General features: G+C 46.7%; 1 protein-coding gene across 4 annotated transcripts in view; it reads left to right on the forward strand.

The window, feature by feature from the left end:
- Positions 1-2,796: 2,796 nt before the first annotated feature.
- Positions 2,797-25,224, forward strand: part of LOC125720023 (rho GTPase-activating protein 26-like) — a 44,425-nt gene continuing 21,997 nt past the window's right edge. For 3 of the 4 annotated variants that reach the window (XM_048994958.1, XM_048994960.1, XM_048994961.1), the window contains exons 1-10: positions 2,797-3,247; positions 17,687-17,782; positions 18,448-18,509; positions 18,748-18,819; positions 20,236-20,337; positions 21,061-21,171; positions 21,969-22,073; positions 22,271-22,400; positions 23,169-23,269; positions 23,956-24,050. In XM_048994958.1, coding sequence (XP_048850915.1) covers positions 3,094-3,247; positions 17,687-17,782; positions 18,448-18,509; positions 18,748-18,819; positions 20,236-20,337; positions 21,061-21,171; positions 21,969-22,073; positions 22,271-22,400; positions 23,169-23,269; positions 23,956-24,050 — 1,028 coding nt within the window. In that variant the 5' untranslated portion in view covers positions 2,797-3,093. Of the gene's footprint in view, positions 3,248-12,465; positions 12,584-17,686; positions 17,783-18,447; positions 18,510-18,747; positions 18,820-20,235; positions 20,338-21,060; positions 21,172-21,968; positions 22,074-22,270; positions 22,401-23,168; positions 23,270-23,955; positions 24,051-25,224 lie in introns of those variants that run through there. The other variant, XM_048994959.1, reaches the window with a different exon arrangement.

Below are 25,224 nucleotides of genomic sequence, written 5' to 3' on the forward strand. Positions count from 1 at the left end.
CTCTATCAAAGGACCATTTTAATTAATTCTTTATCCCGGCTGACAATACATTTAACTCTATTTTCTGCGGCACAGTATTTGCAAGCTTATCTGTGTTTGCTACTATTTCATTTCAATACAAGTCTCAGTTTTGCATGAGATGTTTCCATTCGGCTGTTCCGTGATTTGTTTGAATGTCTCCCCCTACAGTTGATTTGTGGCATTGTTTTGCCAGATATAAACACAATATTGACGAAAGTATTGGGGCACACATCTTAATCATCAAATTCAGCTGTTTCATTCAAATCCATAGCCACAGATGTATAAAATCAAGCACCTAGTCACGTACTCAGGTTTACAAACGTTTGTGAAAGAATGGGTCATTCTGAAGAGGTCAGTTAATTCAAACATGATACTGTCATAGGATGCTACCCTTGCGATAAGTAAGTTTGTGAGTGCTGAGGCGCATGGTGTGTAAGAGTCACCAACACTCTGTTGACTCAGTAGCTGCAGAGTTCCAAACTTCCTCTGGCATTAACTCCAGCACAAACACAACATCTGAAGCTTCATGGTCAAGCAGCATGCTTGCAAACCTCACATCACCAAGTTCAATGCCCGGCGTTGGATTGAGTGGTGTAAAGTACACCGTGACTGGACTCTGTAGTAGTGGAAATATGTTCTGTGGAGTGACAAATCTTGCTTCTCTGTCTAGCAGCCTGATGGACGAGTCTGAGTTTGGTGGATAAGAGGAGAACGTTACCTGCCTGTCTGCACTGTGGTAACTCTAAAGTCTGGTGAAGGAGGGATAAGCATACCAAGACATTTTGGATAATTCTATGCTTCCCACTTTATCGGTACAGTTTGGGAAACGCCGTTTTCTGTTCCAGCATGACTGTGCCCCAGTGCACAAAGCAAGGTCCATACGGACAAGGTTTGGTGAGTCTGGTGTGGAAGAACCTGACTGTCCCACACAGAGCCCTGAACTCAACCCATCTAACACCTTTGGGATGAATTAGAATGGAGGTTGTGAGCCAGGCCTTCACGTCCAACATCAGTGCCTGACCTCACAAATGCTCTTCTGGATGAATTCTCAGATATGCTCCAAAATGTTGTGGAAAGCCTTCCCAGAAGAGCGGCAGCTGTTATAGCTGCAAAGGGGGGGAAACGAAGTAAAATTTCCTGTAGGTGTAATGGCCAGGTGTCCCAATATTCATATTGTGTGTGTATTTTTCTTAACTGATGTACTTAAGTTGTCTGTCAATGTGTGACCAATAGCGCCAAAGCACATTCCTAGTATGTGTATGCAGACGTACCTGGCCATTAAAGTGTATACCGTTAGTGTTTATGATTAAAAACATCCATAATCCGCACCGCAAACCATTCAGACTCTAGCACCGAACTAAATGCTTTATTTTTTGTGATCTTGTAGAAAGATATGAAGACGTCTTTCACAAATTTCACAATATAATGATCTTACAATCAGTTTTATAATCGTGCTGAGAAGTCCACACACACACGCACGCGCGCACAGACATACAATTAAGAAAAAAAACACACAATTAAAAAAATTAAGAGACCACTCCATATTTTTTTTAACAATCTGCATTGTTAAATCCTTGCTTAATCCTGGTCCTGCTGGCAGAAGACAGGTTGCTTTCGAGATCAAAATTTCTAAGACTGCAGTACGTAAGAACAATGAAGTGTTATTTAGTTCACGCTGGTGTATTTATGATGACTAGTCACATAGCAAATACACTACTTACCATCGGCTACAGGCTCCGCAACAGCTGGATCAGCGCCGGGTAGAAGAGGAAAAGGGCCGTGTTTATCAGCAGATGGCGGCGTGCACCACATGAAGGCGAGAAACTGCCTCGTTTTGCCATCAAACGCAGTACGTGCGACAGCAATTGAAGGGTTGTTATGATTGCCGGTTTAAAATTAGCCAAGCGTAATACTATAAACCATTAAAAAAACATGAAACCTATGTTTTATGCTGTGGTGTGTGCGTGAGATCGCAGGATCTAGCTTTTCATTTCAAGTTGCTTTGGCAGAGCTGGATTTATTTACATATAAATGTGATGGATATGGCACTTGCTCCTTAGATATGTGTAATATCCGCATTGTTTGTAGATCGTAGTGTAAATATCTTCGCTGAGATCGCCTGGGGACATATATGTACCACGTATACTAACGTGACAGCACAGAAATCCCTAATAATCCCTCAAGCAGGAAGATACACGGGATCTATATATAATTACACACCGCTATCATTTGTCTGTACTGGGCTACCTTTTATTAACCTGCAGTTCGTGTTCGAGTTCGTCAACCAGTTGCACGCGCATGCTAATCTGCAGTGCAAATAAGCTGCCTCATATTGCATTGCTGACTAGATTGTATAATGGCCATATTTATTGCATCCAGTTTTAAAGAATGAACAATGAGTACTACTGCATAATATTAGAGTTGATCCGCATGGAGTCGCTGCACGTGAAAAGGAAAGCTACTGCAGATGCGATACCGAAGCAAAGTGAAGTGCACAAAAGAGCAATGAGGATTCACATTGCCCGCCCTGCAGTTATGTCACCATTATTGACCAACCGAACTATTAGTGCTCTGCTCTCTTCCTGCAACAATAGAGGGTGGGGCGAAGCAACGGCACGACGCGACAGGTTCCCCAAGTCAGTTGCAGGATCCCGCAACGCCATTGGCCATCCGACCTGTCAGTCACCGCGCTGTCTGTGTTACGGTAGGTTGGCACAGGCGCTATATGGACTGTGGGTGGAATCAATACCCATCGAGTCTTCGCTGTTTTTCACATTCCGCTGCTTCTTTCATCATGGCAGTGTCACCCGTAGTGCGTGGTTTTATCGTGCATCTTTCAACATAATCGGAAATTGGCAACAATTAAAATGGCACGCAGTTAATTGAAACGAGATTAATAGTCTCCGATTTACTGCATATTGGCGCCCCGCGATATTTGCCTGATAGTAAGTCAAGGGTTAGGTGTATGTGTACATTTTCCATTTACTTTACCTTTTAAGGATCGCGCGTGGCCTTTTAGAAATTAGATATTTATTGGAGCACTTGCCGTGCTGATTGCTGCGGGGGAAAAACATGGGTTTACCCGCGCTGGAGTTCAGCGACTGCTATCTGGACAGTCCGCAGTTCAGGGAGAGGCTGAAATCTCATGAACTGGAGCTGGAAAAGACGAACAAGTTCATCAAGGAGCTCATCAAAGATGGCAAGGCGCTCATCCAGGCTCTTAAAAGTAAGACGTTTATGCTCTTGTTCTTTTTAGTGACATGCCAGCGGCGTTAGATTCCTGTAATTGTCCGGTTATGTTGATTGTTATACAGTTGTGCCCATGTGTAAAATGACACATAGCGCCGGATCTTAATCGGCAAATCGTCTAAATACACAGAAGCCACCAATCCGCTAATAATTCAGTGTATGCCTCCTGTTGTCCTTGGTGACTCATAATCGTATGCCTTGGTATTTCCCGTATTTCCCGTGCATCTTTGACTGTTCAGCGACTTTAAGGTGCTTCCAGATCCAGAGCGTTTCTGGCCACCTGTCACTCGGAGATGATAAACCAGGATGGTCCCTGCGGTGTTTATGACCAACCGGGGATGAACTATGATCAATGCTGACTGACAGAAAATGTGCTGATCAAGAAGTAGACAGAATGATTAACTCTGCACGGTCTTGCGGACATTCGGTAAAGCGTAAAAGAAAAGCCTTTATCATTGTGTTGTCACAAGTTGGCAACATGGTAACGACAGACCCGCCCCTTTGCGTGAAATGTGTCCACTTGATAAAGACAAATGTAGACATTTAGTTTGCAGTGGGAGGAAAGCACTATAAAGGACGGTGTGAAGCACAGGAATGAGGTCCGAGGGAACCTGAGGCGGTAGAGTCCCCATAACAGTCTTCGCGGCAAGCTGACAAATGAAAGCAAAACCAACGTTTCTCATAGGGGCATCCAGGTACCTCTGAAAGTGCCCCTGTATAAGGTCTCGGGACGATATTCGCTTTTTTTTCTCCAAATGCACAAAACATCGTTCTTGGTTCATATTAAAAAATATATGTGTGTGTGTGTTATATATATATATATATATATATATATATATATATATATATAGTTGCCGGCAAAACATTTTTAACTGTTACCGTGTGGCTAATTAATAACTCCCTTCACTTTCTCCTTTTATCAGTATCTCTTTGTGCACTTTGTGGAATTTTGGGTATTTTTTTTAAACAATTACCGCGACGTTTGTTCCTCTTTAGTGAGGTGTAGATACACACCCCCCCCCCCCCCCCATTTGATCCTTGTGTAAACCTCAATCTATCTGAGATTCTCCACCATGATCAGTTGCAGTTACAGTGAGGTTTCTTTGAGAAGATTAAAATTGTGCATGTAACTGACTTACTGCACATACGATGTTATGTGCCATAAGTACGGTGGTCAAAACTTACGGCACGTAACATATGATAAGAAACTCTTGGATCCCGAATCTAATCGTCTCCTGCAGTGCCAAAGGCTACATCTTGGAATATGCAGGCTAAGAGGTGTGCTGTGAAATGGGTAATTCTTCAAAGTTTAATCCATGCTAGTTCAGCGTCAGGACTGGGGCTGTATTCGCCTTCGTCGTCCCTGGACGACCCCAAAAGAGGAACCTTTGACTCAGGCAGGACGCAGGTCTTTTGAAAGATGGGTCTTTCACTTCCGTATCTGCATTCTATGTAAAGACAATTTTATAATTCTATTTTTATCTATGGTCATGTGTTTAATGAGCATTTAATATGCTCTGTGCCTCTTCGTCTTTTCGGCATTGCAAATGTTTTCCTTGCCTTTATCTTTCCTTAAGCTTTTGCCTGGTGAGCTAGTGCACACTGCCACACATGTGGTGTCATTCCAAAGCCTTAAGTGTCCCCTTTAAGGAACAGCGGGACACAATAGAACAGCGTGTGTCAGATAGGAGCAAAAATATAATGTCCTCTACGGTGGCCAAAAATGAATTTCTGCTTCTTAGGAGGATACATGCAGCCCAATAGGGTCTCACAGTGATGGTCAGGCGTGAAATGTCTGCGCAACAAAACCTGTCAAGTGAGCAATATTCAAATCGCATGAGAGATCATGCTGTTGTACCCTTGAGTAATATACTTAACTTGAGTATCTCCTAAAATATAGTAATCTGTTGATGCGGTGTATGAGTCTGTGGGTTATGAGTCTGTGCCTGTGATCGGAAGATTGCTGGTTCGGTTAATTTCAATTCAGTTCAATTCTATTCTATTCTATTCTATTCTATTCTATTCTATTCTATTCTATTCTGTTAATATAATGCATTTTCATAGCTCATGTCTCAAAGCACTTTACATTATCCCTGCCCAAAGCCCCATGAGGTTGCTGGTTCAAATCCCGTGGATGACAAAGTGAATTCACCATTGGGCTCTTGAATGACACCCGTAACCTCAATCGCTCCAGGGACCGGCTGCCTCTGCCTCCTCGTCTGTCCCTCGCTTTGGATAAGAGCAGGTGCTACACAAATACAGGTAGGTGAATAAAGGCCATGTGGAGGGAGGATAAGCAGGCCCGACTGGCTGCATGACTTCACATCTGCCCTGGGACTCTTCTAGGAGTCTGTTCGTGGCTCCGTTCCCACTCTTTGTCTTATTTATCCCTTCAGTCTCAGCCCCACCCATGGAGAAAAAAACCTCCCTTCATTTTAAAAATAGACCCTGCCTCTCAGTAATAGTCACACAGAGAATGCCATCATAGACAGGCATAAACCGTAGGGTTTTTTTTTGTCTAATTTCTTGTAAAATTGAGGGTTTCTCTGTGTCTGAGACATCCATCCATCCATCTAGTAAGGTTCCTGGTTCCCCCACAACACCAATCAGACACTGCATGTGACAGGGGCATATTCTGGACTGGATGCCAGTCAGTGGTGCATTTCAAGGGACGAGAAGGTTCCACAGTAGCCAGATATGTGGCTTAGAGGTGAATGCATCTAAATTCATATATTTTTCGTGTTACTGGCAGTTGGTGGCTAAATGCATATTTTGCACTTCTTTTTGGCCTTTGAACAAGAGGAGGTGTGTTTTGTCGTATGGTTCGGGTGGTTGTGGCCCTTTGAAGGAACAAAAACACCTAAATCTACCAAAAACCCCATTTTTTCCCACATGTAATCTCCCATTTATCTGCTTGTTCCTCCAGTCATGGAAGGGGGTGGGGCTTCTTTGACGAATCAGATTGCAAGCATGGTGTCCACAATTGCGTGAATATTTCCTTCTTTTATTTTGTGCTCAAGTACAAGGCTATTCGGTTCCTGAAAGTTCCCCAGGCTGAATGCTGGAATAACGTACACCATGGCATCTGTCCCAGGCTCTCCTGCTGCTTGTCATGTGTCGTCTTTCGCGGTCTGGGAGATTAGCATGGCGTGTTCTAGTTGTGCGGAGGCTTTAGTGGCAGCTATACACAGCCCAGACAAACTATAGGCATTTTCTACAAACCCGACTTCCACTTCCTGTGTGCGGAGTTTGCATGCCTTTTCTATCTCGTGTGGCTTTTCTTCCACGTGCCAAAGTCGTAAACAAACTTGTGAAGTTGGACAGATGGATGAATAGACGGATGGATGAATGAAACTGTGTTTCACATAGAAGATTAAGAGTTACCTTTTCCACTGACAGCTGTCATAGGCTTCTGAGCTGCAGCCATCTGTCCGGCTGGGTAACATCACAAAGTCGACCCAAATCCATGTTTTTACACCTTGTTGCCATTTCTTCTTCTTTCCACAGAAACAGGGCGTACTGGAAACCAGTCAAATGCCTTGCCAGGGTCCCGCTGGTGTCCAGTATGCTTCTGGGACTGCTGCACAGAATTTGCTCCATGGATCTGGAGCTTAAACATTACTTTAACAGACTTGGGTGGTGTCAGATTTGTCATAACGTTATATATATTGCACAGACAGTATGTCGTAGTTTATGGTGTTTTGGCGGTATTTTCAAAAGCAACACTTTTCAGGTTTTTTTTTTTAATCTTGGCAATGTAACTCCTCTAAGCATTAGGCGGTCCAAATATTTCAGAATAGCATGGTATAACCAAAAGCCTGTGGTAAACTGTATTAATGTAATACCGGCAAATCCTAGGGTCTGCATTCGTTTTGCCACGTTTCCCCTGCACCAACGTTTCATTCCATCTCACCTGATGGGGGGGGGGTGGGGGGAGGGCAAGGCGCAAGCCCGCCCTAGTGGAGAGGGAAGTTCATGGCCTTGTCAGCCTGGTCTAGACTGACACGCACGCAGCCTGAGGCTGTGTCATAACCATATTTCATACCATTTACAGACTGCGACAGACAGGCTCCTGGAATGTTTCAGTCCTGCCTGTGAGTTTGTACGCTGTCTCCTTGGATTCGATTCTGCGTTGTCCCTTTAATTTTATCGGCTTGCAGCAGGGTGTTCGTTCACTGTTTTGTTGTATTTCTTTATTTTTTGACCCCCCTCCGCTGCCATTTTCGTTTGGATGGCCGCCCTGCTCTGGGACGGCAGTGGTCCCAGCTGTCACCGGATCAGCCCCGCCACAAACCGGATGCGACAGATGGGGGTCCCCCCCCCACTCCCCGAGAAATCGGGCTGCCTCCGGACGCTCGGTCATCAGTGTGGTGGGCGGGGGGGGGGGGGGGGGGGAGGGGTCATCTTTCCTGCCACTTGCTTGGCCGGGCCTCTCTCTCTGCCATCTCGTTTTGCTCTTCTGCGACGATTTTCCGTGACCTTGTTCCGCAAATAATCCCGGTCTGCCTCATCCGACCCCCGCAACCCCTCGAAGTTTTGGCCCGGGAACTGTGGGGGTTTATACATCGCTTTCAATGACAGCCGTTGTTGTGCGATTTCTGATTTGGCTTTTTACAGAATCTCCGTTAGCTAAAAGGTGTCGTGTAAACTCCCTGTTTAATACCTCGGTTCACAGTGCTTGTTTGTGTACAGAATATAAAGGACCTTAACCTGCTTTCGGGAGGATAGACAAAGTCCCATCTCCTTTCTTTCCTCCATTGCCTATTGACAATGTCTTTTAGAGGATGCCGTCAAGTCTGTGCATGTGACCGTTATGTCTGGCAAAATAACTTGATTTAGCAGGTGAGAAGGATTATGGCTGTGTGTGACATTCAAGGCGCTTGGATGCAGCAAGCAGCATGTACCTCCCCGGCATCACACCTCGGCGGTGTATTTTAGCAGCGCGACGGACGGTTGGCGGTTAGCGGAAGCCGGCTTAGATGCTTTCAGGGTCTCGCCTTCTCATGCACGTCCATTTGGTCTGCAAAAGTGCCGCCGCTGAATTTGTTTTCCGTTTCTTGCACCTTATTCTAGGATGACCACATCGCACATTTAAAAAAGATCTCATCACACGTGGTTTTCGCCGCATAGTTTAACGATTCTGTCGTCCTCCATGTTCAAAGATTTTAGGCTAACTTGGGTGGCAGTGTATGGCACAGACCTGTAAGCCTGTGATTGGACAGTCGTTGGCTCAAATCCCCACGTCGGCAGAGTGATTTCCCCATTTGGCCCTTGTGCAATGCTCTATACCCCTAATTCCTCCAGGGAATGTCTGACCCTCCCTTCTCAGTCGTTTGTTACTTTGGGTAAAAGTCTCTGCTAAATAACTTGTATTCTTAATATTTCTAAGTGACCATGTGTGAATGTGAATAGCAGGAGAAAGAATGGGCGGAGTCAGAAGAGTGAGTCACACTGTCCACCTGCCCTCTCTCCCTCCCACCAGTAGGTGCGCCTAGACCCTGAAGCCGAGATTGCTTTGCTCTTTTCTTTGTTTTTGTCTGTTTTTCCTTTACGAGCACGGTGGCCTTTTCGTCTTTCACTCCCCTCTGCAGTAAACCCCCCCCCGGTGACCACAGATTGGAGGCGAGCGAGCGAGCCTGGTGAAAGCTTGGAGGCTGCTTCTTCTGCAGTTTGTTGTACTTTCTTGGTCTGGCTTTTAATAGCCCCGCTCAGCTTTTGCAGGGTCTTGCTGTGGCTAACGAGGGCATATAGCATTTTGGAGAGAGATGCATGCTATTTTTCGCCTCTTTTGCTATGTAAATATGATGTGCAGTGCCTACCCCGCGCAGACGGCCTCTTTACGGGGGGGGCTTCTCCTTACCGCTGGAATACTCCAGGACCCGTTATCAGGGGCTCGGAGCCCCTGCGGCCCACCCATCGGCGTCTGCTCTGCCAGTCCCAGATAAGATGAGCGACCTGGTGCTTTCAGGCAGCGTCACAAACACACACACAAGCTCACTGCAGGTCGAAACGCGCCGTGCGTTCATACGCGAATACTCAACTGTGTGTGTATTGAGGTGTTTTCACGCTTAGATCAGCCCTCAGAATCGCTAAGAACCGCACACACACACACACACACACACACACACACACACAGAGATATAGGTATCTATATCTTTGTGGGGACTCTCCATTAATTTCTATGGGCACAACCCTAATCTCAATAATGATGACTGTAACACCTACCCAGCCCCAACCTTAACCAAACCAAACTAAGTGCATTTTTTAGTTTTTTTTAATGCAGTCACAGGTTTATTTTTATAATTTTTTTTTTATAAAATCGAGTTTTCCTTGAGGCGGCATGGTGGTGCAGTGGTTAACACTGTTGCCTCACACCTCTGGGACCCGGGTTTGAGTCTCCACCTGGGTCATGTGTGCGGAGTTTGCATGTTCTCCCCATGTCGTCGTGGGGTTTCCTCCGGGTACTCCGGTTTCCCCCCACAGTCCAAAAACATGCTGAGGCTAATTGGAGTTGCTAAATTGCCCATAGGTGTGCTTGTGTGAGTGAATGGTGTGTGAGTGTGCCCTGCGATGGGCTGGCCCCCCATCCTGGGTTGTTCCCTGCCTCGTGCCCATTGTTTCCGGGATAGGCTCCGGACCCCCCGCGACCCAGTAGGATAAGCGGTTTGGAAAGTGGATGGATGGATGGATGGAGTTTTCCTTGAGGGGACCGAAAAAATGTCCCCACAATATCAAGATACGTTTTTTTTTTTATCACAATGTGGGGACATTTGGTCTCCAGTGTAATCTATACATGACCCACACACGGATGCACGCTCCCTTCATGTTAACTTTAAGCTGTGATGTCATGTGTTACTTTGGTGGGGGGGGGGGGTGGAGTTCAGAATAGTCTACAGTTTGATCACCGTCCTCAGAGAAAACTAACTAATCCCCAAATTTAAGGCAATTTGTTCAACATCCATCGCTGCGATTGCCATGCGTACAGTTACGTTTACAGTATCTCCGTCCCATCCTTTTCTCCGTCTCCCTCCACATGTCACAAGGAAAAAGGCGATTTGGATGATGTGGACTGATGTGTAGCGATGTGGAGTTTTCCCCTGAGCACATGTTGGGTGTCTTCCCCAATGGAACTTTCCTTAAATTCTGACTGCTGAGGGAACAGTTCACAGAACAAGGCCGGGCCTCCTAACACAATACAGTTATTGGCATTGGGCAGTAAAATTCATCCATCCATACACTTGCTGTAACCAGTTATCCTGTTAAGGGCCGCCGGGGGGCCTATGGGTGGAAGGTAGGGAACCTGGCTACACTGATCACGTGACCTCCAGTGGAGGTTGGCATTTGGGACCCAAGACTCAACACTCCAGACTTAAAGCTCAAACAACCTCCTTACATCTCTTTGCATCATGCATCTAGTAATCATAACCATTTTCCCAATACTGGGTCACTGTGAAGCATCATCCATCCATCCATCCATCCATCCAACTGCTTGTCCTATTCAGGACCATGGGGCATCCGGAGCGTATCCTGGAGGCTACGGGCACAAAGGCAAGGCACAACCCAGGATGGGGCGCCAACCCATCACAGGGCACACTTACACACCATTCACAAACACATGTACACCTACTGGTAATGTGGTAACTCCAATTAACCTCAGTATGTTTTTGGACTTTTGGGGGGGGGGGGGGGGCAGGGATTTGGAGTACCCGGAGGAAACCCTATGACGACACGAGGAGAACTTGCAACTCCACACGCATGGAGCCGTGGGGGAGACTCGAACCCTGTTCCCAAGGGTGTGCGGCAACTGCGCGAACCACTGTGTCACCCTCCCCGATAAAATTCACAATTTTAAGTATTCAAGGGCCATAGTACAGTGCTGCTCCCCCCGAATCTGCCAGGGACTCCAGAGCCCTACAGCGGCTTTTAGGCCAGTTTTAGCAGGATAGCTTCTTTGCAGTCATGTGGCACATTGCACAAGTATCGCTGCTCACCATTAATTACTGCGCATCGTGATCCACCGCGATTAACGGCGTCTGTAACGTGTCGGAGTCCCTCGGTTTTCACCTCGGCTTTATTCCACACCACGCAGAAAGCCGAAGGCACTCTCTGGTGCTCCTCATTCCTGAGCGTTGGGTAGCTCTCTCCCAGTTACGCACCGAGCAGCCAGTGGAGCTCTAGAGAACAAAGCTGTGTTTTTTTTTTTTGTTTTTAATTAAGGACAGCTTTTCGGAGAAGCTGTTTCTGGTCCCGGCCAACATCTGGATCAGCGGTGTGAGCTGATTCTGCGATGCGTCATCCTGACAGATTCACATCGCTGTCACTTGTAGGCCCCACTGCATTTCAAGTGAAATGCAAAGGACCATGTGAGGCCTATCAAAAGGGCGTCCCCTTCAGGGACCACGTGTCCCCTGCGGGGGCTGTCAGCGATGTCATTCCGTGCTCTCGGTAAAGAAGAGGTTTCCATGGCTAAATGGCTGTCAGGGTGTTGCAGTCATGCCTTCTCCTGCCCGTGTGCATATGAGAGAGTTTGAGATCATACTGGAAAGTAAGAACGTTGATTAGCCAGTCAGACCAGGAAGTATCTAGTGCATGCCAAGCATTTAGCTCAAGGTTATTTGGTTATGTCACTACTAATTAATACACATGAGCTTATTAATTGTGCATAACCGGGACCTGTATACTCTGGTTTTACCCGTTGAAATAACAATTTACGATCTTGCAATATTAGCTTGGGCTAAAGTACTTATAATTGGGCTTTTCTCCCAGGTCATCGCCTCCACGCTCCAGAATGTTCTTGTGCTGCGGTACCAAGATCTCCCGGTGTCTCCGCTTCCTCTGCATGCGAGGCGGTTCCGTGCCTTTCAGGAATAATTAGTGCTTATAGCTGAGGAGTGGGAGATGGAACAGAGGTCAAGTCAAGGTCTATGGGCGCGCAGGTTCTGAATTATAGAAGATATTTACGGATGCAAGACTTCCTGTTCTCAGGCCGGGAGCAGCGACAGGGAGGGTGGAACGATCTGTGTGGATTCTGCCCCTCCGGCCTGTTCGCCTTCTCGGAGTACACGCTCTTCAGTGCCACCCTTTTCAAGCGATTTTTCTTTTTTGTTCATGACAGTGTTGCAGCACATCACTCTCCTCCTCAGCACTGTGTCAGGAAGCTGGCCCCCACTTCCTCTGATGACACACGATTACAAAATTAAACCGGTGTAAACTGGGGAGAAAATGTTGCACAGAAAAGACTGCGCAAGAGTGCGGGGCAAAATCAGCCTTTCACCCAGAGACGCGCTCACTGATTTAATGAAAAACCAAACAGGTACAGTACTAATTACTTGTCACTCCAACAAATCAAGTAAGAAGCAATTAGGCTTGAGAAAATTAGTGTGGTTTGACGTTATTGGGCAGTTAGTTCTGTGGGCTATTTATATAGACATTGAAGCTACCGCTCATCCAGTTAGGGGTTAGTCCATGCCTCATGGTGATCCAGTATTGGATAAATGGTTATGAATGCTAGATGGACGTGAGAAATGTCTATGCAAGGAGACTGTTTGAGCTTTAAGTCTGGAGGGTTGGGCCTTAAACGTCTACATCCGCCTTACAGAGTGGGGGGTCACATGATCGCTGTAGCCAGGTGTCATGTGATGAGATGCAAAGAGGAGAACCAAGAGAGATGGAGAACAGACCAGGGAGGGAGGATGGGTCCTTGCGTTCAGCCTGGCTGTTCTTTGTTTTTCTCCCAGCCAGTCAGCTGGTTTTACTTTATTTTGTCACTGTAGGATGAAACATCCTGTGCTTCACCCCCGCCCCTCCGAGCGTTTCTCGAGCGCTGTGCTGTGTGTGTGTGTTAATGCGCTCACTTTAACAAGGGCCTTTGTGGGACTCACCCTTTGTTTTTTGTGGTCTCAGCCCGTCATTGTTAAAATCTGTGCTCTCGGCTTCCAGAACTTTCCGCCTTTGACGGGGCTCCAGTTCCGAGGGCGGAGTTAAAAATGGCTCTGTAGTTGCGGCGTGTTGCGTTTCTACACTCTCTCCGCATTTGGGATTGGGGAGTGGGCTCTAGTGTCCTGGCGCTGGGGTGGGAGCTGGAAGTAGCAGGCTGGGCTAGCAGCGTTTACAGGCGTGGTCGGGACCCCTTGCCCCTTATTCAGAGCTTTAACCCAACCCCACCCCTCCCCCCCGGCCCCGCCCTGCTCCCAGTCTCCACATTGACACACGCAGATGTGATGAAAGGCAGCTGTCCGCGGAAAGAAAGGGAGCGGTTTCTGGCACATAGCGCCTTGCACTCTCTCCCGTTCTCGGAGTATCGTCTGCGACGGCCTTATTTCTGTGTTGAGCATGCAGGCAGACGAGCACAACGGTTGTGAATTGCGTGCCTCGGGATGACTGAAATGCCACACAGTGCAATAAAATGTGGCCCGAATGCTGGAGGAAGGATTTCTCAGGAGGCCTGAGGGTGCCTTCCTCCTGGTGTTCAGCTGGGTACTTGTTACCCTTCTTGGAACATAGTTGTTCCATCTGCACTCCTACACCCAATCGTCTGTCCTTGCCAGTTGACAGCCCTTGCTCTGAATCCATCGTATCTCTCACTCTCCTTCTGCCTCTTGTCTGTGGCTTTCCACTCTTACGGCTCGGCTCGTGTCACTGTTCACATCCTCTTTCTCTGACCTCGTTTTTGCACCTTCCGCACCGGTGCCAGGGTTGAGGGTGCCACCATAGAGCAGAAAGCAGCGACACTTGCCCGTAGAGGTGATCACAAGCCATGATGAGCATTGGGGGTGCATTTTGCGTTGTCCTGGCAGTGGGGGCAGCTGAGCTTCCTTACTGGCTCTCTGGCAACTCAAAAAATGGTGGGGTTACTGCAGGTCATCTATGGTACGTTTTCCCCCGTTCTGTCTACAAGAAATGTTTAACCCTAGGACCCTATATTTACTATTATTAGATGCATACATATATTTTTGACCTGTTACATCTGTTTAAATATTAGCTTGTTTTCAAATATGTCATAATGTATTAGTCACCCGGTAAATTTGTTAATACCAAAGATGTCACCTGACAAGACGAATCGAATGTTTATTAATGCCACATTCATGCACCTGTGTTAAGGACTTCCCCATGCCTGTATTCATCTTGCTTCTTTCACCAGGCACCTGTTCTGTGTTTCATGCTGGATTTATCTTTCAAAGATCACGAGTTGTGGACCCTCAAAATCTCTTAAGGAAGTGTTAAGTAGCGCCTAAATCTAGATTTTGATCAAGCACATCCAGGATTACCAGTTCTGGTCAGGTGACTGACATGAGATTTTCGATTCAAGACAAGTCTGGGTGCACTTTTACATGTATGTAACAGTTTTATTACTTTGTAAAAATCCTGTAAGATTTGCAAAGTACCCCAACGCTTTTGATGTAGCTAATTTTAGGTTTATAATGGGAAAAATATAAATTTGATTTCTTGCATGAATATGAAAGCATGTCTCACGCCAGGTGCATGAGAGATGGTAATCCTGCACATCAAACATCTGCTTTATAAGAAATGCGGGTAGAGACAAAGAATAACGTCTGAAAACCCAGACTTCAACACAGTTCGAAATTTGGGGATTTCCTGGTTGTGGTCATGAGCTGAGGTAAATATAACTCTTGCATGATACTGATAAAAAAAAAGTGCAGCACAAATTATGCATGGCAAAATAAATAAACACATACACACATACACACACACACATACACACACACACACATACACACACACACACATACACATACACACACACACACACACACATAATTAGTATTATATAATATAGCTGTTGTTATTTTAACCTGTAGGCTCCCCGTGTCGCCTTAAATGAGGTGAATAATTACCTCGCACATCTTGGTCGTTCTCTTTCAGTTTCGGTTTGTTTAACTCGGGTCAGGCAAGACCTGTCGCGCGCTGGCTGGCCAACGTCCTGTTTGCGCGCGCTGGCAGGTAGCGCGCCGTTTTTTGCGTACGGCTGTCTGGCGGCTCTGGCTCGCGCGCCTGGCCGCATCGCCGAGCCCCTAATGTCCCGTCAAGCCGCGCCACTGTCTCGCCCCCTCTGGTTCAGAAGTTAAACAACGTAAACAGTCGCCCCTCACTTAACCTTTGTTCGTTTACCGGGACCGTGTTTCTTTTTATTTGGACCGAACGAGGTTACGGAATACGGTCCTGGGTCGACTCGCTAACGTGGTGTAATTCGTGTTGACTTTTTTGTGGTCCCTATTGTATCAACGTGTATTTTGAATACACTGGGATGCCTTTAACCACAATATTGATGAACTATTTATACACTTTTGTTGCGTATTTAAAGCCGTATTTGCTGTCACTCAATATAAAAGACTGGCTATGTAAAACGAAGCTGATTATTTTCAGAGAAAATTTACTCTGACAGTAAAGTACGTGTTTGGTAAAATTTTTGTAATATAATTTTTTTTATTGTGATCCCCTTCCTGGGAGCTTGCTTCGTATTGCGTTCTTCTGTCCGCCTCATTGTGTGTCGGTGGGGGACCGTGTTGTAATACTCCGGTTTAGAAAAGGCCTTTTTAAGCACACAGTGCTGTAAATGACGCTTTATGTCCGCGGACGTCTTGCGGCTCTGATGTAAAGCGAGGGGCTTTGTGCGACACGGACGTATTCGCTCCCCCCTCCGTCATTAAATATCTCCTTTGTGTGCCTGTGTGGCGCTGGGAGCCCTCCAGCCCGGGAAGTGCAGCGGACCGAGCAGGAAAGACCAGGGGCGGGGGGGTGAACGCTCGGATCGAGGGGGAGGCCAGCCGACACTAAGCCGATTGTGTTCGTCCCCATGCCGGACATCTTGCGTGCAAAACGGCCGCGCACATACACACTGAAGGAGCCTATAGCGGTCATCTGTGCATTATTTTCCCAGACACTCCTGCAGGTGCGTGAGCATGGATGTCCTCTCAGTCCAAAATCGTGTTTTCTTACCCTGTATTGTGAGAGGAAGTGGGTAAAGCCTTGTCCTTTGTGACTAGTGTAGTTAAAGAACTGATTTATAGCACCTTTGCAATCTGTGTGCTGGCAGCCGGGGTTGTTTCCTGTACTGGGAGACGAATACAGCAATGGTACGTCCTGTTTTTGAGCATTTCGTAGGCCGGCCGCTCGGAAGGAGCTGTGCGGTCCGGATGTTTTGTAGGTCGTCTTCCACCTTCAGGAATCACCCAGGTGAGGGAAGCTGACAGGGCGTCCTGCTCCAGGCATTCCACCGTGTATGATAAGCAGGACCGGAGAAAGGACTAGGGAAGCATCTCCGGGAAAAGCGAACTGGATGTGACCCTCCTTCCTTTCTCTGTTGTGCTGAAGTTGAACCGTGCAGTCAGATCTACCCAAAAGTTATGATTTCATTTGCTGCTCATGCAGTTTTATCCCGGCCCTGTTCTAAACCATTCACATTCTCCTATGAATGGATAAGTTTGTCACTGAAACGTCTCAGGTCAAATTGCTTTGTTTGAGGGTAGCGGGATAGCCTTGTCCAGCCCTTGAACACCTGTATACCCCTTTTCAGTTTGCATGTTCAGTGGACAGTCTGGGTAGCAGTTCCTTGTCTCATGAGAGCTGTAGGAGTCGACAACAGCAGCACTAAGTGGCTGATATTAGGATCAAGGCAGATACAGTACTGACCTTGGTCCTGGGCTGCATTGTTAACATCAGGTTCCATTATAATCTTGTCATGCTTTTGCACAGCCTGAGCCAGCATTACCTAAGCCTGCTTCTTAGCGCCAGTGTTTGTCGTATGCTGGGCGGCACGTTCGGTTCCTGATGTCAGTGGCAAATGCTCCCCCTGAGACTAACCCCCACTGAAAGACTCCCCAAGTCATAAGGCAAGGGAAATAAGACACAGCTTCTCTGTAGATGCATAATAAACTGCACAAGTGTTATTGATGCTTCATAGCACTGTATTTTTAACAAGAGCTAAAGGACTTATTTCACTGCGTATATGGAGCGGAGAGACTAATTGACCGTGACTTGTTGGAGCTGCGGGTTTATTGGCGTGGTAAGCTACATTAATTCCAGCATGTTTCACATACATCCATTGACTGATATTTCTCTGTTTTTTTTGTTGTTGTTTGTTTTGTGTTTTCTATAGTGATTTTACGCTGCATTTTAGCAGTGTGCTGCTTATAATCCACATGACCCGTGCGTTCTGGGTGTGAAATTCAAGGCGTGTCAGTATGACAAATGTTCGGATGGATAATTGAGTTGTTTTTTTTTTTTAAACCTTTGCACATTCCGAGCATTTTAAAATTTAAACACTGGGCTTCTTTTCCCCCCCGCAGACCCAAAAACCAGAGAGATATCTGGGGAGTGAATAATAGCCTTACAAGCGTGCATTGTTTGGGCTTAAATGGTCATGATTCTCTGTTTTTTTTTTTTTTGTATTGCACAGATCTGTCTGCTGCGAAGAGAAAGTTTGCACAGTCCCTGAATGAGTACAAGTTCCAGTGCATTGGGGATGCTGAGACGGACGACGAAATGTGCATCGGTGAGCAACTTGGTCACTGAAAGCACCCCGTTAGCTCCGAGTGGCGTGCTGCCCCCTAGAGCCCCCCCACATGCTGTGCCATTTTGCAGCATTTTGAGCCACGTTCTTATACAAGAAACCCAACAAAAATTGCGGTCTTCCTTGGATAAAGAGTTGGTAGCACTGTAGCCCTGGTGCATCGGCTCTAGGTTGACCTGCAAGCAGATGCTTGTCAGATTAATAGTACCTAAACCTTAGGGTCCACGTGTCGAACATCACGCGGAACCTGAAATATAGACCTTAGGTGAGGGCCACATCCTGTTAGTGCTATGTTAGATATTAGGGTCAGGAGGACACCTTGGTTTTGAAATCCATTTTGTTCTTAAATCGCTGTAAGGTTCCTGCCTTATCCAGTTATGATTTCCTTTGTTGCTTGTAGTTTTGTGATGGGAAGACATCGAGCTGGCATTTGAAGTGCGAAAGGCTCTTCGCTTTGTTGTAATTATAAACCGACAATGATAAGCCTGTTATCTCCCATTTCTGGTACAGCAGCCCTTTGCCAAACGGAAAAATAAGTTGAATAATAATTTGTGTGGGAGGGTTTATGGCTGCCCAGAGTCGACGCTTTGAGACGTGGTATTCACAGACTTGCCAAGTCGCGTAATTGTTCCCTCTGTGACACTCAGCAAAGTCGCTCCAGGAATTCGCAGCTGTCCTCAAGAACATGGAAGACGAGAGGTCAAGGATGGTGAGTTGTTCCACGTGCTCCTGGCTAATGGTGGATTCAGAAGGAGGAATGTTTTCAGTCGCTGGTCGCTGGGTCCGTTTCACCACAGCGGCTTTCGGGTCAGCATAATTAGTGCATCATGCAGACAGAGTGAAAGTGCACTGACGCATACACGGGTCAGTGCTGAAGAACTTTATGTCGCTGTTTATCTGCACGTGGGTGGTGGAGTCGTCTGTGTCATGGCTTCTGTCTTCCACAGGTCGAAAATGCCAGCGAGGTTCTGATCACTCCACTGGAGAAGTTCCGAAAAGAGCAGATTGGGGCTGCCAAGGTAACACCCCCCCACCCCGAACCATCATTCAGTGAAATGACAACTTTGCCCAGACAACATGAATTATATCATCTAATACTGGTATCTATGTACTCATCTGATTACCTGAGAACTTTGCATAATATTTGTCTTCCAGTTTGTTTTTTAAAAGTACAAACGTCTTTTTTTTTTTTTTTTTAAGTATGATGCAGCAGTTCAAGACCCTCACTTCAGTTTACATCACCTGTGCTTTTTGATGTTGTGGTGCCACCCTCTGGCTGCCAAGTGTATTGCACCTTAGTTTAATGAAAGTTTAAGACAGGGGTGGCCAATCTTATCCGCAAAGGGCCGGCGTGTGTGCAGGTTTTCGCTATGACTCCCTAATTGGATTACTAATTAGAGGACTCATTGGCTGAAGAGTCCTCACACCTGGGTGTGAGCAGCTGACCTAAAGGTTATCCCAAAAACCTGCGTACACACCGGCCCTTTGCGGATAAGATTAGCCACCCCTGGTTTAAGATCTTTGAGAGCAGTCTTGAGCTTTGTTGCTTTTTGAAAGCAGAAATAGTGTCACAAACCGAAACACACTGATGTATTAATTGCTCTAGCAGTATCTAATCAGTTTGATTGGCATTTGCCATGTTGGACTAGATAAATATGAGTGGCCTTTCCCAGAGTGAAAGCTTTGATTTGACAAAGTTCCTTATATAAACCTGTGACTACTGTCAGTCTGTTCAGTGGGAAAATTCACGGCAGCATTTTACTAACTCTTGCCTTTGACAAGCTGGCATTGAATATATATTTTGCTAATCCCTTTTGGGTAATCAGTCAGTTCCATAGCTCTGAAACTGTGACACATAGTATTCAGAAAGTACATGATGTACCAGCAGTATATCGTTAAATCTTTGGCTTGCTGGATGTTTTAGCAATATGTGCAGAGGTGGACATTTCAGGTCCAGAAAGTACAAATCCAGACCAGGTTTTTGTGTCAACCCACCAGTTAAGTATGAGTCGTCACTGTCTCAGAGTACTCAACTGGTTGGTTGAAACCAAAACGTGGCCTGGATTTTTACTGGATGGGTTGTTCCCTGCCTTGCGCTCATAGGCTCTAGACCCCTCTACCCCACTGAATAGGACAAGCGGTTACAGAAAATGGATGGATGGAAATTTTAACAGCTGCCTGAGATCTGGCTGGACTGTGCCTTTTATATTTCGGGGTGGGTTGGTGGATCTGGACTGATCCCCAAAGCTTGATTCTCGGGCCGAATCACACTGACATCCAGCTTATAGCAGGCGACGCCTTCAGAGATTCTTTGGCTGACCTGTGCGCAGCTCCCCAAGTTGTACCTTTCATCGGGGTGAACTCAGTTTGGGAACTGCAGTGTTTGGGTGCTGACTGTTGACCGTTGAGATATAACTCTCTCTCACCTGTCACAGGAGGCCAAGAAAAAATATGACAAGGAGACTGAGAAGTACTGTGGGACCATAGAGAAGCACCTGAGCTTGTCTTCAAAGAAGAAGGAGGCACAACTACTTGAGGTGAGTAAGTGTCTTCTTGTGTATACTTTAGCTATCCTTGGCCTGTAGGCCTTTAGGACATAACAAGGATTCAAGTCTGTGATCTTGCGCAGCAGTGCAGAGATTTTGAAATTTGACTATAAAAATACACACTTCACTCCTGTCTAGAGCATAGACCTGGCAGGCTTTGATGCCATATGTCTTTCACAGCCCTGTAGCGATGTCTACTGTGCAGGTGTGTGGTTTTATTATGGGGTCTCCATCACACCGTAAGGAACTATGCATTAATTTGAATTTAGTTAACGGTCTTAATTGTAAATCATGTTCCTTCTCACCTCGGTTATTAATTGCTGCTGTAACCGCATACTGTGCAGCAGGCTGGTTTATTGCTGTGATTCTGGTGGGGAAACCCCAATGGCTGTGACTGTCGAGGATGTCAGGCCAATGCCGTAAAGGCGACAGGTTTTTCTGTGGCCGTTAAAATCAGGTGACTCCTGTCAATGGGCTAAATATCACGCTGAGACGATATTTAAGTGCAAATGGAGACCACAGAATGCCAGCACATTGTACAGGCATGAATCTTGATATAACTTACAGTTGATTAATTTAATAAAAGCTTTCCTGTGTTCAGGACATTTTCTCCCCCTGTCCTGGCTTTGCACCAGAACAGCACCGGCCTTTAATGTGGCTAGGTCTTCTGCCACGTGGTCTCGGGGACTTAAGGCACTCTGCTTTGTCCCGCAGGCCGACACGCAGGTGGACCAGGTACGGCAGCATTTCTACGAGGTCTCCCTGGAGTATGTCTTCAAAGTGCAGGAGGTGCAGGAGCGGAAGATGTTCGAGTTTGTCGAGCCGGTAGGCGTTGATCGCCCATTGATGCCTGTTAGATGCAGTCCTTCATTTTTGCGTGTTCAGTAGTGACAGTACCTGAGTTAACGGAGAGATTTTATGCGTGTATTTATGTAAAATACTTAAAATTTACACCAGCAACACGTTTCCTGAGACAGTCTCTTTTTGTAGATGACATGATCCTGTCCTGTAATCAAGTTGATTAAATCATTGTCAAATACTAGAAAGACATGAATAAAAGGAATGTGTATTTAGTCACGGTTAAGCACTTATTATTATTTTGAATATGAATTCACTCACCACCAGTTAGATCCTCTGAATAGATCATTTTGTGTGGATTGTTACATTTCTCTCGCATTTTCTTACCCCAGAAATACTGTTTATCTGTTCATATATAAATGTTAATGGATATAGTTTGTGTCAGGTGGGTTTTTCTCGTCAGGATATAAGACAAAGGCAAAAGCAACTCTCTGAAATGCCCTCGCTGGTCTGGCAGTTCGTCCTTTTGTCGGAAAAAGACAAAATTGCTATATGCAATGTCATCTGATTGGCCTTTATAGAGAACTCCAATCAAATTATTTAGAAAGAATATCAGCAGATGATAATCGGTGGCCAGTGAATTGGAGCGTCCCTTATTGTAGCCCATCCATAAAATCGGTATTTGAGGTCAGTCAAGTTAAAGGTTGCCGATCCAGTGGTTAAGGTTGAAAATTGGCCGATTTTACATCGTCTGTTACTGTTATTGTGATTTTCAGTCATTCCTGTATGCATTATTTGTATTTGTTTTCGCTCTCTCCTTGCAGTTGCTGGCTTTCCTGCAAGGGCTGTTCACCTACTACCACCATGGGTACGACTTGGCCAAAGATTTCAGCCACTTCAAGACAAACCTCACCATCAGCATTCAAAATGTAAGCGCCTCCTGGAAAACACGGAAACATGTTGCCTTGACTCACTTCAGCGCGTACCTTTGATATACTCTGACGGAAGTCAGGATGAGAGCGTTCTCTTGTGGAGTGCACCATCGTAGGCCGTTATCTTATAATGGAAGGGTTACCTACCTTAGTTCTTCAGGCGATGATGATGATGTCTGTGACTTCACGTTCAGACGAGGGATCGCTTTGAAAGCACACGGGCGGAGGTGGAGAGCCTAATGAAGAAGATGAAGGAAAACCCACATGAGCACAAGAGCGTGCGGCCCCAAACAATGGAGGGCTACCTGTTCATGCTGGAGAAGCGTAAGTGCCAGTGAGACCTCGGGTTTCTCCTGGGACGTCAACCTGCTACCGTCAGTCCCTTGTGACTGGAGCTAACTCAGCTACATGGTCCGTTTTCAAACATGTCTCTTTTTTTGAGCTTGCGAGGAGTAGGTTGTAGCGCATCGTTATGGAGATCAGGTTCTAGCACAGTCTGACAGTGTGTCGAGGTGCTAGGCATGTGCTAGGTCCACTAGGCATGAAATGGTTACTGGTTTCACTGTAAACCACGGTAAAATTCCCAGCAGTTAGTATTACCGTTTCAAAATTTAATTGTGAAACTGTGGATCATTACCACGCTGTGAAAAACTTGCATTAAATACTGTCCAGCGACAGACTTTCAGACACAGGAGTGCAGGTGGAGCTTGAAACATTGCTTTGTTTTGTGTCAGTAAGAACACTGCAGAAGGCAGTGACAGCGCTCTGATGTTTAATGCTTTCATATGTTTACGTACGATATTGGCTATTATTTTATTTTAATGTTTATGCAAACGAAAAGTGTAGAGCGTTGCCTAATTTATTTGTGGTTGTCAATATAAAACTCGATGAAACAATTTCAGTTTGTGTATCAGTACATTTTCGGCACGTTTTAACACTCCGCGGTAATACTGATTTACCGTGATAATTTTGGTCACTATTACCGCGGTATTAAATTTTCATGCCATTCCATCCCTGCTGGCCACATCAGAGGTGGCGCAGGTATATGCGGTGTGGCGGACGGCATGACCTATCTGCCCATCTCTCCCACAGGTTCCTTCGTGTCCACGTGGGTTAAATACTATTGCACTTACCACCGGGAGCTGAAGCGGGTCAGCATGGTGCTGTACGACCAGAAGACCGGGGGCAGAGTGGTAAGCTGGAGGCCTCGCCGTGATCCTCTATCTGTGCCCCCCTCCTACACAGTGTCTGTACTTCGAAAAGCCTAATGGCCGCTAATTGCCTTTCAGCCTCTTACTTGTCGTGACGTCACTTTGCGTGGTGGAGTGGTAGAGCTTCTACTGACCTTGTCTCTGGGTCTCTCTCACGTAACTCTCCATCACTGCTCCCACGACTGTACCCTGTGTCCCTGTCCAATGTTCATTGGTCCGCCAAGCCTCCCAGTATACCAAATGGAGCGTTTTGTGCCACCACCCTGCCCCCCCCCCCCCCCCCCCCCCCCTCCCGGGTTCTCTTGCTGCCCCATCATGTGACTTTTATGAGTTTCTCTGCCTCAGCCTGAGTCCCCCTAGCACCAGGATCGTGTTGCTAGTTGTAACAGAGATGCTGTAAAATCAGATTAGATCAGTATGTGTGAGGGACCTTTTTGTGCCGTCCCCCAGGACTTAGTGATGCACCCTGGTGGTGAACATTTGTTGAGCGTTTCAGAATCACTGAATTTGGAACCACTCCTCTAGGATGTACTACTACTGCTAGGCCTCTGTTTCATGTGCATTAATCTCCTGCTTACAGTTACTGCAGTCATGTCGTATAGATCTATGCTGTATAGTTTTACAGATGAACGTCAGTGGAATGATTAGTTGTTTTATTTTTAATCCAGGGAGACGAGGACAGTTTCATTCTGAAGTTCTGCACGCGGAGGAAGACGGAATCCATTGAGAAGAGGTTCTGCTTTGACTTGGAGGCCACCGACCGGTGAGTTGGAGGAACACTTGCAAGCTGTGGCCACAAGATGGCGATCTTGAGGCAGTCAGGTACGCTGGGCAGGCTGCCTGTCCGGAAGGAGCAAGTTTATGCAATGCAGATGCAGGGCAAGGAACGTCGGGATACCCTGAACAGCACTGGACGGTCCTTTTCAATGTCAAGTCCGCATTAGACAGGTAAAGTGAGAGAGATGAGTCAGCCCCCTTCTGCTGGTTGGCATTGGGTACCTAGAAGTTGCATATAATGGGAAGGTTTTGCGGGGGAGTGGGAATCGAGTGAGAAATCCCAGATGGGTTGCCTGATTGGCCGTCTCCCCGCCAAGGCCGCCTCCTCTCTCGCCCCGGGAGCCGAGCTCAGCCGGACTGCTTGTGCCCAGTCTCGCTGTCACTGAGAAGACCGCCTCTCGCAGCCCTCCTCATTAATTCATAGGGTCTGTGCTTCCACATCCCCGGAAGGAGGCCCTTGTGCCGAGAGTGTCTCCTCCCGGCAGCACTTTGCACGGGTGCGCTAAGGCACCAGCATCATTAATACTGGCATTATTCCTACAAATCAGGCTCGAATAGGCCGATCTGAAATAGAGACACAGCCAGGATGTGGATGTTTCCAGTGGGGGGGGGGGGGAGGACAAGCTGCTTGACCTTCTACGCCCCCGTAACTCATTGCATAAAGTATGTCTTCTGCATGTTAGCAGCGAGAGGGTGGTGGTGGACTCACGCTATGCTCATTCAGGTCATAAAGCATCTGGTCGTTTTAAACATGACTCTGGTCGCCTGTCTGTCTCATCTTGAGGTCACTGATCCACCCTCCAGTCCCTGTGGCTCTGTTCAGCATCCAGAAGAACCAGCTTCCACACACTGACGTGACGCGTGACATTTGCCAGCAGGCCATAGACGCACCAGTGTGTTTGTCAGATGTCTCCTTTTAACCCATAGTGACTCAGTGATATGGCTTATTTGATGTGGTGACTATAAGAGGAGTCATCTGTCTGTCGTAATGCGCCGTGAGCCCGACGCCGAGTACACAGGCCCTCTCCGCCGGGGGTGCGGGCCTGTATAATTAATAATCTCTCCGCTAGAATGGAACCTGGAAACAAGCACCGCCCAATCCCGGAGCATCGCGAGCTGGGCACCACTCTGGCATGTGGGGAGCTCCCACAGGCCCAGGG

This window comes from Brienomyrus brachyistius, chromosome 24, assembly GCF_023856365.1.
Source record: "Brienomyrus brachyistius isolate T26 chromosome 24, BBRACH_0.4, whole genome shotgun sequence".
NCBI classification, from domain to species: Eukaryota; Metazoa; Chordata; class Actinopteri; order Osteoglossiformes; family Mormyridae; genus Brienomyrus; species Brienomyrus brachyistius.